This window comes from Bubalus bubalis, chromosome X, assembly GCF_019923935.1.
Source record: "Bubalus bubalis isolate 160015118507 breed Murrah chromosome X, NDDB_SH_1, whole genome shotgun sequence".
Taxonomy (NCBI): Eukaryota; Metazoa; Chordata; class Mammalia; order Artiodactyla; family Bovidae; genus Bubalus; species Bubalus bubalis.
The window spans coordinates 92,405,043-92,419,165 of NC_059181.1; the positions used below are offsets into that span (position 1 = coordinate 92,405,043).

Consider the following 14,123-nt stretch of genomic DNA (forward strand, 5'->3'; position numbering starts at 1 on the left):
GTGTAGTCAACCACCAAATATCAGAATCTACATGTTTATTAAGACAAAGGGCTGTCATGCAATAACCCAACCATGCTGTTATCAGTCTGCCATCCTTCCTGTTTCTCTAGGCAGCCTTTCCTGATGTCAACTCAACCAGTTAATCTCTCAGTCACTTGACATGTGGCTATATATACACACAAATATGTGTGCATGCATCCTGTACTGTAAGCATTTACAGTCGAGTTTATCTGAGCACACTATATGGTCTATGTGAAAAACTGAATTATGTTTAATTGAGGTCCTCACAAAGCAAGGAACAGAAAATAGCTCTTTGGAAAATATTTACCAACAATGAAAAGATGTACAGTGCTTTCTTGTACAGTGCTTTACAGTTGCCGTGTGCTTTCACATACATTACCTCCCAGAGGTAAGTACCATGGACATCATTATTATTATCATCATTATTATCATCATCATTATTAACATCATCATCATCATCATCATCATTATTATCATCATCTTTCTCTTTCAGAAAAAGAACTTGAACCTCAAAGAGGCTTATCGGCCTACTTACCAGAGGTCACCCAGCTTATCAGTGGTAGAAGAAGACTTGGAACCAGGGTCTTTACTCTGACCCTAACTCTTACAATCATATATTAATTTTTTGGGAACCAGATATTTCATATCTATGATTCAAAATATTGAAATAACCATTGAGTGCCATACCACACCACTATTGTAAATTGGTGTGAAGAATGGGACCTTTTTATAAGTAGGGAAATGGAGGAGCCTATAATTACAGAATTGCATTAAAGAGACAGTGGTAGAACTGAGTTGAAACTCTTAGTCTAGCACCTGATCTTTCATCAAATATGAAGGAATATTATTGTCAATTGTATCACTAATATTGAAGAAAATGAAATATTTCTTGCCCCCCCTTCTCCTTTCTCATTCTCTCCCTCCTTCCCTTTCCCCCTTTCTTTTTTCACCTCTCTTCTTGCATCCATTCTTTTTTCTTCTCTCCTTCTCCCTCTCTCCTTTCCTCCCTGTCCCCATTTTCTTTCCTTCTTTCTTTCTCTATCTTTTTCTCCCTCTCTCAATTTCTCTCTTTCCTTCCTCCCTCCCTTCCTTCCTTTGGAAACTAGTTTATTTTCCAAGTAATTCTCACCATTTTTGAGCTGGTGAATCCAACGCTTCCTCAGTTCTTCGGTTGGGGAGAAGACATAGAGAGGCCCTTCATCATATACAACCTGGGGCAATGGACACACAGACTTCAGCAGTTAGGAGTCAGAAAAAAAATAAAGACCTTGAAGGAACTAATCTTAAGCTACAGCTTTGTATAATGACAGTGAATACAAAAAGGCAGGATCTTCAGTGAGCAGTGGGGCTGGTGTCATGCGAAGAATTCCTGAACAATTCATATTCAAAGATGTAGGATTAAGAAACTCTTAGCTTTGTGAGTTCTCCTAGGTCCTCCTGAATTGTGTTTCAATTTGTGTGTAAAATTAGTTCATAATCTTTGTGTTTATCCAATGAAAGATATTTTATGATCTTATTAAACTTTGTATAGAAGATAATTGAAGTAATGATTTATGTAACAAATGTTGATTAGTACATATGAATTATAAACTTCATCAATATGAGCAAAATTTTAACTCATGGCTAATTTTCCCCCCAATGCCTAGTGGCATCCCCTAGCCAATATTTGCCAAAATAAACTAAGTTTGGAATTACAGACCTACTTCAAAAAGAGTGAAGTATATTAAGCATCATCATCAAATCAGTCAGTAGTTTTTGAACACTACACATGTACAAGACTTTGTGCTAGGTGTTATGGAGATGTACAAAACATATAAAACATGGTTTCAACCCTCACAGATTTAGTAGACGTCACGGTAGGTTCTAAAGTCAAATGTAAATTAATTTTGAATTATCTGCTATTTACCATTATCCACCAGGCCAGTCACAACATCAACTTAGTGAAAAACAATGGTAGTAAAAACTGTGTCTGAAACACCTCTCCCTTTACAGGTTTTGTAAACTTTGTTATAGTCAGGGACATGAACAAGATCCTTTTACATTTTTTCTTTTTGCTTGTTAGTCTTGCTGTGCTCATAAATCCATGACAGAAAGCCCCTTCCCCTGAGACTTTCCACTTCCTTTTCTGGCTTTCACTGTTGCAGAGACTGCTTTATTCACGGTATGAAGCCTACAGAGTTCTAAGGACATAAGCAAACCAAATCGGAGATTGATTGAATCTGAAGCTCTTGCTCTCTCTGATGGCTTACATTGCATCTGTCAAACAGATGTCTATGTGGCTCTTCAGTTATCCCAGACTTGAATAGAATTTAAGTTTATATGTAAATCTAATAAGGCTTCCCCACACTGAACTTCCTAATACTACTCCTTCCCTCCCCTTTTCTGTCTTTTCAACCCACATGACCACCATTAGATAGATAGGCAGAACCAGAAGGAAGTGAAATGCTCACTCAACAAACAGCATCTTTCTCAACGCAGTTATCACAGACAAGACACACCATAATAGAATTAGTGCCATTATGGATTCTCTTTGAGGTGTAAAGAGTAAAAGAAACTATGTTTGACTGGGAAATAGAAAAGCAAACACCCTCAGCCTATGCCATCCCTGATGATTACATTACAGGTGAGCTGATGAGAGAAAATACCTCACCTGGAAGGGGTAAGGGAACCTTTCAATAATTGAGATCTGCTCAGTTTCACTGGAGTCTTCTCCCCTTCTCTGCAATGACAGAAAAAATCATAGTTATTGGTTGATTCATTACTCTTTTCTGGATTTCCTTAGGTACTGGGAGTCTTTTGCAGTGGTTCCACAAGACTATCCTGCATGGACCATACTAATCCTTAGTGATGGCTTCCTATATTCCAGTGGGGACACATAGCCATAGGATCCAGCACACCCTCATTCAAAAAAATCTCAAATTACTGAGGAAAGGGAGGTTACTCAATAAATGATGCTGGGACAAACATTTAACCACTAATATTGGCAGAGGTAGGAGAATAGTTAAGGTAGCTATTTCACACTATACACCAGAGTAAATTCTTGATGGATTCAAGAGCTTATGAAAGAAATGAAACTATGAATAACAGAAAAAGGTGAATATTTATATAATTTTGTGAGAGGCAAGGCCTTTCTGATATAATGCTAAAAGTTAGAACCATTGAGAGGAAGATGAGCTAATTTGATGACATAGACTTTAAAACCCAGTATGGTTTAAAAAAAAATTCAAAGATAAATGAAAAACTGGAAAAATATTTTCAACATATATTATAAAGTTAATATATCTAGATCTCTTAAAAAGTGCTAGGAATAAGGTAAATATTTCAATAGAAAAAAGGGCCAAAAATTCAACAGGCAATTCACAAATGAAAAAAGTATAAATGAGCTGTGGATGTATAATTGAGTAGCAAAAAAAATGACAAAATAAGTCAGCAATTAAATATTTAAAAATTAAATCTTTTTTGGCTTTCAAATTAGCTAATATTTAAACTATCTGGTGTTGAAAAGAATGTAGAGGAATAGATACTCTCATATTCAGCTTGTGGTAATATATAATATTCAAATTCTACTTCTACAAAATAGAATAAAACTATAAAAATAACCAAAGTGTACAGATTTCATTAAGAAAAGAACAAAATATTACTCCTAGGAAGTCGTTATAAAGAAAAGAATAACAAAAATACATAAAGATGTTTGCAAGAATGTTACCCTCAACATGATTTCTGATATAAAATAATTGGAAACAATTTAAATGTCTAGTAATAGGAGATTGGTTGAACAAATTAGAATATATCCACAATAGGGAACACTATATAGTCATTAAAATCATATTATTAAAGATTACCTATTGTCCTGGGGAAAATTTTAAATGTAAGTGGCAAAGCAAGGTGTTTAGTATGATTCTGTGTTTTAAATATATAACATATATATTAGTGTGAGTGTATGTGTTGTTAATGGAGAAAAACATCAGTAAGTCCGTACATGAGCATGTTAATAGTTGTTTTAGCTGACTAATGAGATTATGCATAATTTTATCTTCTTTATGTGCTTTCTTTGTATTTTGCAGAGTTTCTATAATAAACATACATTTACTCTTGTCATCAGAAAAAAATCATATTTAAAAAAATCAGGAAATCAGTAGATTTTATGTCCTCAGGGAAATGAGAGAAGAAGCAGTGAGAATCTCAAGACTCAGAGCCCTAGGGTTCTGGCTTGCAGACTAATTCAAGTCTGTAAATCTGATCCCGGTGACTGAGGGAGTAAAACCAATCATCTCTGATCAGCTTGAACACTTGATGTGATATCATCTTAAAATTGGTGTCACAAGTTTTCCAGTTAAGTGAGTTGTTCTGCATCTGGGGAAAAAGACGTTGAGACTCAGCATAACCAATATGTGGCGGAGTGAAGAGCATATTGGTATAAGGGACCTTTATGTGTCCCACACTACACAATATCACCAGTTTATTTACAGAGAATTGAAGTGTTCCAAGTTTCTGAACTCCACCCCACCCCCTGCGCCTGGTTCTAACAATGGTCTCTTCTCACCGGAATCTGTCTTTCAGGGGGAGGATTTTTCTCAGGAACCACTGTTTCAACGCAGGTGATCTTCTCAACATCTATTGAACCCTTCTTACTGCCTCTTCTCTGAGAAAGAGAATGAGGAAGAAATGGAGAAAAGTTAAGAGTGATTAAGCAACCAGATGATTAGATTTTGCTATTTCATCATTCAACATAGTGAGGTGACACCCACACTCTATATCAGGACCTGTCATTTTGAAAAAATGAACAGACAAACCAAACCCAAACAACTTCCAGATCTATTAACCTGATCTTTTTTGACTACCAGATGGAGAGCAAATGCTATAGAAGAGAGGTTGACTTTGTGTGCTTTTTTTTATTTTAACATAAAAAAAATAAGGAAACAATTTCCAACTCTTGGATTTCATTCTCAACAATCATTTAATGAGTGCTCACCAACTTTGAAAATCCATGGTGAGATTTCCCTGATAGCTTCTTAGCACCTTTAAATTTTTGTTCCAGTATGACTTCCCAGTTCTGGGTTAGGAAATACTTTGCTGAGTTTGAAGTGTACTTAGGTCCCTTCCACCCTGCTCCACCCCCAACTCCAACCAAAAAGGATCTACATCCTCACCAAGGCAGATTTAAGGCCAAGTCCTTAAAACTCAGGTTTCACAGCACAGAAACTTACCCCGCGTTCAAAGTCATACTCATAGTAGGAAAGTTTTTGCACGGTTAAGAGAAAGAGGCGCTTCTTGAAATTTAAAGGTGATGTTTTCTTTTTCTGCTGGGATCGCTTCAGAAAGATGCTCTCCAATATCACTGTAGCCATCGCTTCTTTCTGCAGCTCACTGGGTGCTATTGATAATGAAAGTTCTTGAGGACCCAGCACATTGATCCTCCTCATCCCTCCTGGTTCCCCCTCAGCCTAGCCACCTACTTTCAAATAGAAGAGAAATGTTCAAAGCTAACAAAGAACCATCTTACCTTGACGTCCTCCTTCCATAACCCTCATTTCTGCCAGTTTTCAGGTGTAATGGATGCACAGTGAATTGGGGTGATTGGTTCTACATCATGAGTTCATATAAACTGGGTTCTTGCATAAGTCAATGGAGTGCTCTGGATATCAACGACATGTACCATGTGCTTGGTAATGTCTAGAAGCAACTCTACCCTAACCACCCTTTTACTAAATGTGCAGAATCTGTGAACAATAAAAAAGTCTTGGTGCAGCTGTTGGCCCTAATATCCCCAGAAGGTATAATGCAGGTGCCAGAACTCCACTGAGGCAGATATTGGACTTTCAGTTCCCAGTTTCCTAGACAGTGAGTGTAATTTTTCATACCTTGTCCCACTGGGGTCTGTAACCAAGGGGTCTAATAAGGATATGGAGGCTGCACCTGCAGTTGTGGACATATACTAACTGCCACCCAACCGATTTTGCCCATCCTTTGTAGCTCTGGCTGAGCTTTGTTCTAAAATTGAAAAACAATTTTTGAGAGGCAGTTGTTTTGCTTGGTTTTTGCTTTTCCCTTCCTTTTTGCTTAGATTCATTCTTTCAGATAGGATCATCAACTTAGAGATGCCATCTTTGATCATTTATGAAAAGTAACTTGTTTAGTCTCTCCAAACTTAACGATAATTCAGAAAGATTCAGTTTGGGTAACTGAAACATACAAAGGCAAAGAAAGTTACACAGTCACCCTTGGCTTTTTTTTAAAAAATTCAAACAAAGCACACAGTTATTCACTTAAATGCACTATCTTGTAATACTAATCCACAACTTTCATTAGAAAGATAAAATGAAGACATAAATACTGACAAAAAAACAGAGCACTAAAAAATTCTGAAAAAAATCGCCAAATGATCAGCCCCTTCCCCATCCAGTTTTGTTGAAGGTAAGTTCTTTTCCTGAAGGGGATAGATTTTGTTTTGTTTTAACTAAATTCCTTATGCTTTTGGTGGCAGAATAAAGTCAGTAGTTTTTTCCTACTTGACAAGCATAAGTTACTTCTCACACGAGGAAAGCAAGGGAATGGTTTGTATCGAAGTCTGAGGCTATCCACACCATTATTTTGCTCTTTCTTGTGGTGTAAACAGTTCTATTATTGTACTGAGGAGACAAAAATAGGTTACAGGAACACCAGGGATGTTCAGAATGATCACTTTGCTACTTGTTCATCATCTGGATGCCACTGTTCTCTGGTGATAGATTTGTTCAACTTTTTATAAATGATCTTTTGAGAAAATTGGGCCAAGAAGTACACTTTTCCCTACACCTTGCTACACAGCTCTCTTCCCTGATTCCCAGGTTTAAATCATCTCTCACAGGACTGACAAACTGATAAGAGTTGTAGCATTCAGATCCAGCTCAATCCCCAAAGAGATTTCTTGCAACATTAAGATTTTTCATTTACTCAGAAGTAGTGATAACCAACTAATAATGGTCGGCTCTCAGGTACTGCCAACTCATCGAGATCCTGTACTAATATCATGTTTGTTCCCATGGTGAATCCCAATTAAGTACCTATTCACAACCAAAGATTCAACTTAGAAAAAAGAAAGTAATACCCTAAAGAAATCAAGTAACATGACCAGTAAATTGAATCATCTGAACAAACCACGTCCAGCTGCTCCTCTTTTAGCTGAGTAAAGCACACCCTTCATTTTACCTTTAGGTTTGTTGCAAGCTCTTGGTGAATACACTCCCTGCTTGGACACAGCATCTGCTTCAGCCTTGGCCTCTCCTCTTATTTCCCATAAGACAGGTCCTTCTGGAAGCTGCCTCTGTTCTTTTTGTTTTTCAGAACAAATCCAGTTTGTACAAGAGGAAGCCTTCCTCTCTTTCAAGTATCTGTGTTGGGGTAGGGTTTAGAGCTGGTCTAAGTATGAGGAAGTAAGCCTCTCACTAGCCATCGCCCCTCTGAGCGTGGGGTGAAATGGCCTCTACCTGTAGATCACTGAGCTGGAGGACTGCTGGGATTTCCACGGCCCGATTGCTCCCTCTTCGATTGTTTCCCGCTATTCCTTGTGATCCATTCAAGACACACATGGTTTGACAATGTTGTAGCTCTTCCTTAGTCACCACTGGTCCATTAATGGTGAAAGGAGAGGCATCTGCTTTTATATCTTCCTGAAGGTTGGTGTGTAATGGACACTTTGCTTTAGAGGATAGTTGCAGCTTCTTTGGGTACTTATTATGGAAAGTCCTAATTTTTTTCTAACAATTTCAGCAGCCCACAGAGTCAACTGACCACAAAAGATGCACAGTGAGGGCTGACCCTGCACCTCACTCAAGTGGTGGGGGTGGGGTGGAAACGGAAGTGACATGAATGTTACACACACACACACACACACACACACACACTTCATATAGGAAAAGAAAGAGGAGAAAAAAGAATAGACACACATGGCTCTTCATTTAAAACATAAAGTTACAGTGTTATGATATTCTCTTTATTAATCTACAGATGCAGGATTTTCACATGGCCATGTTGTGCAGCCTCTAGTCTCTCTATGGAGCTGCTGCTGCTGCTGCTGCTGCTGCTAAATCGCGTCAGTCGTGTCCGACTCTGCGACCCCATAGACGGCAGCCCACCAGGCTCCCCCGTCCCTGGGGTTCTCCAGGGAAGAACACTGGAGTGGGCTACCATTTCCTTCTCCAGGGCATGAAAGTGAAAAGTGAAAGTGAAGTCGCTCAGTTGTGTCTGACCCTCAGCAACCCCATGGACTACAGCCCACCAGGCTCCTCCGTCCATGGGATTTTCCAGGCAAGAGTACTGGAGTGGGGTGCCATTGCCTTTTCCGCCCTATGGAGCAGTAAAATTCAAAAAGAGAATGCTTAGTAGTAAGAGTTCAGCCATTTTACAAACTGCCCTATGCCAAGGAATTAATATAAATAGCACTTGCAGAATTGGTCAAGTAAACCACCTTTGATTCCTATCTTTGCTGATTATTAGGAACAACATCAGAGCAAAAATCGGAAAACGGCTCAGCCTGACTATGATTAGGAAAGGTCTTAGAAGATGCTAGTTAGAAACAGTCAGTCATAGTTCAAATAACTACTAAGACAGAAATATCCAGTAAGCTGCATTTTGTGTTTATTTCTCCTTTAAAGCATTACTTAATTGCCCAGCAAGATTCTAGCCATTCCCTTTTCTCCCCAGGGGAATGGGAGGAAACTCCTGCTTCTCTGAGCGCAGTCCATTATCAGACATTTTACACACATTCTTTCATTTACTCGTTATGACAAACAGGAAAGCAAGATTCATGGAGGTTATGTGACTTGCCTGGATCTATCTATTTGTGACTCCACACCCTTGCTGTTTCTGTTGTACCTCATTGCCTCCCAGAGGAAATTTTGTTTTTTGCCTTTAGTTAAGTGTGATGTCATTCACCTCAGCACTCTGTCACTGCTTCTGCTGCGGCGCTTCAGTCCTGTCCGACTCTGTGTGACCCCATAGACGGCAGCCAACCAGGCATCCTGTCCCTGGCATTCTCCAGGCAAGAACAGTGGAGTGGGTTGCCATTTCCTTCTCCAATGCAGGAAAGTGAAAAGTGAAAGTGAAGTCGCTCAGTCGTGTCCGACTCTGGCAACCCCATGGACTGCAGCCTACCAGGCTCCTCCGTCCATGGGATTTTCTAGGCAAAAGTACTGGAGTGGGGTGCCATTGCCTTCTCCGGTCACTGCCCTTGGCTATCATCAAAGAGCAGTGGGGACAGAACCCTCTCCATCTTCTAAGAACATTAGACAAAGGAGGAAATGGTGCTAAGTGTGGGGATAAGTAAGAAAGAATTCAGGATCCAGGGGCACTTTCCTCTGCAATATTCCTCTACACATGAAAGGATGGTCTGTCCTATTTAACTGACGACAGTACTTTTTCCCACATGAGGACTCTTCTCAGTTCCACCAGGGTTTTCTTACGTTTTCCTTTAAATCCTCTCTAAGGAGATCTTGTTTAACTGGTCGATTTTTAGATTCACCAGCTGTTTTTTCCTTCAGGATTTTTCATTGTTAAAGGGATAAAAGCATAGAGTTTAGGTGGAACACCAACTGTTTGTTCTAGGGTTGTTATTGCTTACTGTGCATATAAAACTTTGTTTGAATGTACTTTCTTTTATATTATGAAATATTGCAAATAGGCAGAAAGAAAAGAGAATAACATTACACTCATTTGCTCACCACTAGCTTAATAGAATCCTAACATTGTGCCACTTTGTTTCTGTTTTTTTTTTTAAGAACTAGAATACTATCCATACAGTCAAAACTCCCTTGTGTGCTCTTCCACAATTTTAGTCCCCTCCCTCCCTACAGGCTACTAATATCTGGAATTTAGCATTTAGCATTCCTAGGCATGTTTTTATATTATTACTATGTAATAGGTAATAGTAGGTATTACTATGTAATAGGTAATACTAAGTAAGTATCCAAAAGAGATATTTAGCATTGGTTTACGTGTTTCACATTTGAATTTATGTGTTACATACTCTTTAGCAACTTGCTTTTTTTCTCAATGTAACATTTTATGATTTTTTTTTTACCTTGGTAGCTCTAGTTCATACATTTTAATTCATTTTGATATGTATCAAGTATTCTATATGATGAATACATCACATTTATCCATTCTCCTATTGATGGATACTTAGGTTATTTATTAGGTTTATTAGGTTAATTATTAGGTTTTCAATTATAAAGAATGCTACCATGAACATTCTTGTACCTGTGGTCATAGTTTTCCACTCTCAGAATGAATTCTCAGTTACTAAGCCAAAGTGGCAAACCCAGTCCAGCTTGTGTGTTGGACTATGCACTTCATGTAATCCCTTGTTCTTTTTTTAGTTCAATCTTCCTGAGCGTTTTCTATGAAATCTGGTAGAATTATCAGGGGTCTCTAAGTAGAGTAGAGTATATCTGATAGGCCTACTAAAAATCTCTTCTCAGGTCCAAGAAGCATCTCTCAGGTTTTGATTGAGATTTTGATCGAGAATTTCCCCATCTTGGAACCAGAAGAGAAGTTGTCATTAAAATATCATACCCATGTCAACAAAGAGCCATAATTACTCTTATTAAGTCCTCAAGAAGGTCTGTTCAGGTCCCAGTGAAAGCTAATTATTTGATGATGTTTCAGGGTCATTGCTACAGGTGACCAAATTTTTGATGAAGACTTCCAGCAAAGTCAGTTTTCCGGCTGCTGGCTAACCTGGGAAATTCTCATCTACTGCAATCGTTTCTAAGAGGTCTCAGCACTCTGGTTCTTCTTCAGCATTTCATGTTGTTAACATTTTACAATTTTCTTCTATGGTTTTGGACACTTCTGGGTCTCTGTCAGCTCTTCTGCCCTGCACTAGACACAATAGATTCCGGCCAAGTGATGAAAGGAGAGCCAGATAACCAATCTGCAAGTTTACCTTGAGCAACAGGTTGGTGGTGATCCTTTCAGCATTGCTCCTTTGCCCTGAGGGTGACTGCTAGCATGTCCGTCTTTCACTCTGGGTTTGTGTGACCCTTTGGCCTTCTTTCTCAATTTAGCTTTTGTTTTCCCTGGTTTAAATATATTATTTTTCCCTCAATATCACAGTAAAACATGTTCATTATAGAAAACGTTTTAAGTACAGGGATATTAAAAAGGAAACATCAGTTACAAGCTCATTATCCAGACACATTAATCTTTAGGCATGTTTCCTTCCATTGTTTTTCTCTGTGTTTTTCTGACTATATTTGAGATCATATTGCACCTAATATTTATAGTTTGCTTATTTTTCTTATTCTTATACTTAGATACTTATTACCTAAGCAGCAGCAGCAGCATTACCTAAGTATCCATCTACCCATCCATTCACCCAACATATGTTGTCCACAAAATATCTAAAGTTCTTGTTTAACATTATTCCAGATGTTTTCCCATGTTGTTAAAATCTCTATATAAACATCATATGCTGAGTCAAAAAGTTTGTGCCTTTTAAATTTTGAAATATATTGACAAAATAGTTTCCAGAAACACTGTAACTGATTTCCACTCCAAATAGCAGTTTTGGAGAACCTGTTTTTCCATACTTTTGTCTCTTTTCTGCTCCACTTCTAATCAGTTTCTTTTTATTCTTTTTCTATTGCAGATAAATATGTAGGAAGGAGTTAATAGACTATAATTCATTTTCATTTTGGGGATGCGAGGCAGCGAGAATAGCTTCTCCTGGAAGTTCAGCTAACTGATGTTAACCCTAAGGGCATGTGGTAATTGCTCACAGAGAGGGAGGTGGAAAGCCTGGGATTAAGGCTTTTGCTTTTCAAATGCTCTCCCAACACCCTCAGCCAGTGCACATGAACCTCCAGAGAAACCGAAAGTCACACGTGGCCCATTTGTTTCAGGGTCCTCAGAGCATTTCTCTCTCCCCCTCCCCCTGATGGCTTCATTTGCATAACCCAGCAGTTTTGGAGTGAATTAGGTCAAGGTCTGTCTCTAACTTCTTACTGAGCACTGCCTCCCTGAAAATTCTACGTCACTCTTATTCCCAGGTCCTAGCCATCGGATATCGGCATAGCATCCACAGGCAAAAAGCAGCAGGCGTCTGATGACTCTTTGGAGAACATTCAGACTGGTTTTCAAAAGCCATGTCTTCCCCTTATACCTAAGTCACTTCCTGGTATGGGTCTAGTCCCCTGAAAGGAAACTCTCTATAGGAAATTTGCTCGAATGGAAATAGTAAATCATACTGATGATAATTTTAAATTGCACCCAGACCCTAGAAGTGGATGGAAAGTTGCACTAGTTCTCACCATGAGGAGTTTACAAAAGATTCTAAACAAACACATCGCTAGCCATAAGCCACAGGAATTTGGACTTGAAAGCAAGTAGACAGTTTAAGTAGTCTGAAGGGGTCAGAATAGACCAGATAGGGCTAACGCCAAGGGATTCCATTTCAGTAGAATGCTTTAGATTATTTAGGGTATTTGCATCTTGTGGCTTATTTGGTAGGTGACATTTTTTATCAAATAATTGAGGCTCCAAGAGGCCGTAGCACCCTTGGTCAGGGGCTTGGCATGCAAAATGAGGGAAGGAGCAGAAGCAGCATGTAACTAATAGCACAGAAGATAACCCCTGAGCTGTACAGAGCCCTGCTTCTGGGCTTTGCTGCTGCCCTACCTTCGGAAACAAACAACACGAGACAGAGACTTGGAGCTTGGAGAGCAGGGTGACCGGGAAACTGGACTGGAATTCCATTTGGAGGTCCCACACTCGCCCAAGGATGTCTTGGTCAGGGCCACCCAACGTCCCTTTTATTCTAGACGTCACATATTTGTTCTAGGCAGGCCCTCTGGGGACCCTGACAGGTCTCAGGCAGAATACAAATAGTAGCAAACACTGAGATAGGCACACTGACTATTGCTGGGCCCCATTTTAACTACTTTACATAGGATAACACACTGCTCATGACAATCCTATGGGGGAAGGCACTAGGCAAGTAGGGGGAAAGGGCAAAGGGAAAACAGCAGGGGAAGAAAGGGGCAAGAAGAATTCACTGAGATTCCCCACGAATTTATTAAGCACTGACTCTGTTCCGGGTTGGTAATGAACAAAATAAAGAAGGGGATAAAGAAGAGGGGATACAGGTAGAGAAAGGAGAAGGAGGAAGAGGAGGAGAAGGGGGAGACAGATGGAGAGGAGAGGAAAGGAGAGAAGCAAATGATGGAGCCTAGAAAAAAAGAGAGCTGTGCACATGGCAGGCGATGGTAATAGGAAAAAGCTTCCCCGCGACCTCAGGGGTTGGCCACACTGTCTGGGCCGTGAGGCTGAGGCTGACTTCTGGCCCAGTCTCTTACCCACTGTTACCACGAGGTTGGCACACACAGTCCTTCCAACAAGGCAGCTCTGATCCCAGCAATACTGGCCCAGTGCAGCCAGAGGCTTTCCACTCTGGTTGACCCTTTCTGTAGCTTACAGAGCTCAAAAGCATATGCGTTTTGACCAGTTTTTTTAGACAATCTGCCTCTTAAAAATTTCTTTTTCCAAAGGTCTCATTGACACAAGGATCCATTTGGGGTCTTCTGGCAATATTACCCAAACAGTTTATTTTTATCCTGGCTTATTTAGCCACAGGCATGAAAGCTTACTTTTCTGCCAAATTGTGCAGAGTTGCCTCTTTCCAACATCTGCTACCTGTTCAGATGGTCACCTCATGTCACTTTTTTTTCTTCTTGTCTCCACCCAACTATGACCTCCCCAGAAAGGACCCTTCCAGCCTCTTCTGATTATCAGAAGGGACTACCAGGGCCTTGGGCTATGACACTCCCAGCCTCCATCAGCCTCCTCCGGCCTCAGACTACGTGGCACCAGCCACGCTTTCTCTCTGACCTTCAAGGTCCTAACCTTCAAGGTCCTAGGAAAGGCAGTTGCTGCTGCTGTCCAGCCCTTGCCATGCCCCGGACCCACCTCAGTTCTGACTTTAATGCAGGCAGCTCCCCGGATGCATTGAGATGCCGGGACTTGGAAGTTGGGACTCGATGTCAGAAGACACTGGCCCTGGAGACATATTCTTACAGTCCAGAGAGGAAGGACAGTCTGAGCAAACCCCACCCTTTCACAGCCAC

General features: G+C 39.9%; 1 protein-coding gene across 3 annotated transcripts in view; it reads right to left on the bottom strand.

The window, feature by feature from the left end:
• Positions 1-14,123, bottom strand: part of BTK (Bruton tyrosine kinase) — a 33,852-nt gene extending 19,729 nt beyond the window's left edge. The window contains exons 1-6 of one of the 3 annotated variants that reach the window (XM_025275947.3): positions 13,966-14,108; positions 7,210-7,391; positions 5,229-5,395; positions 4,565-4,663; positions 2,672-2,740; positions 1,151-1,232 (exon numbers count right to left, since the gene is read on the bottom strand). In XM_025275947.3, coding sequence (XP_025131732.1) covers positions 1,151-1,232; positions 2,672-2,740; positions 4,565-4,663; positions 5,229-5,369 — 391 coding nt within the window. In that variant the 5' untranslated portion in view covers positions 5,370-5,395; positions 7,210-7,391; positions 13,966-14,108. Of the gene's footprint in view, positions 1-1,150; positions 1,233-2,671; positions 2,741-4,564; positions 4,664-5,228; positions 5,396-5,524; positions 6,946-7,209; positions 7,392-13,965 lie in introns of those variants that run through there. The other 2 variants (XM_006051846.4, XM_044937426.2) reach the window with 2 other exon arrangements.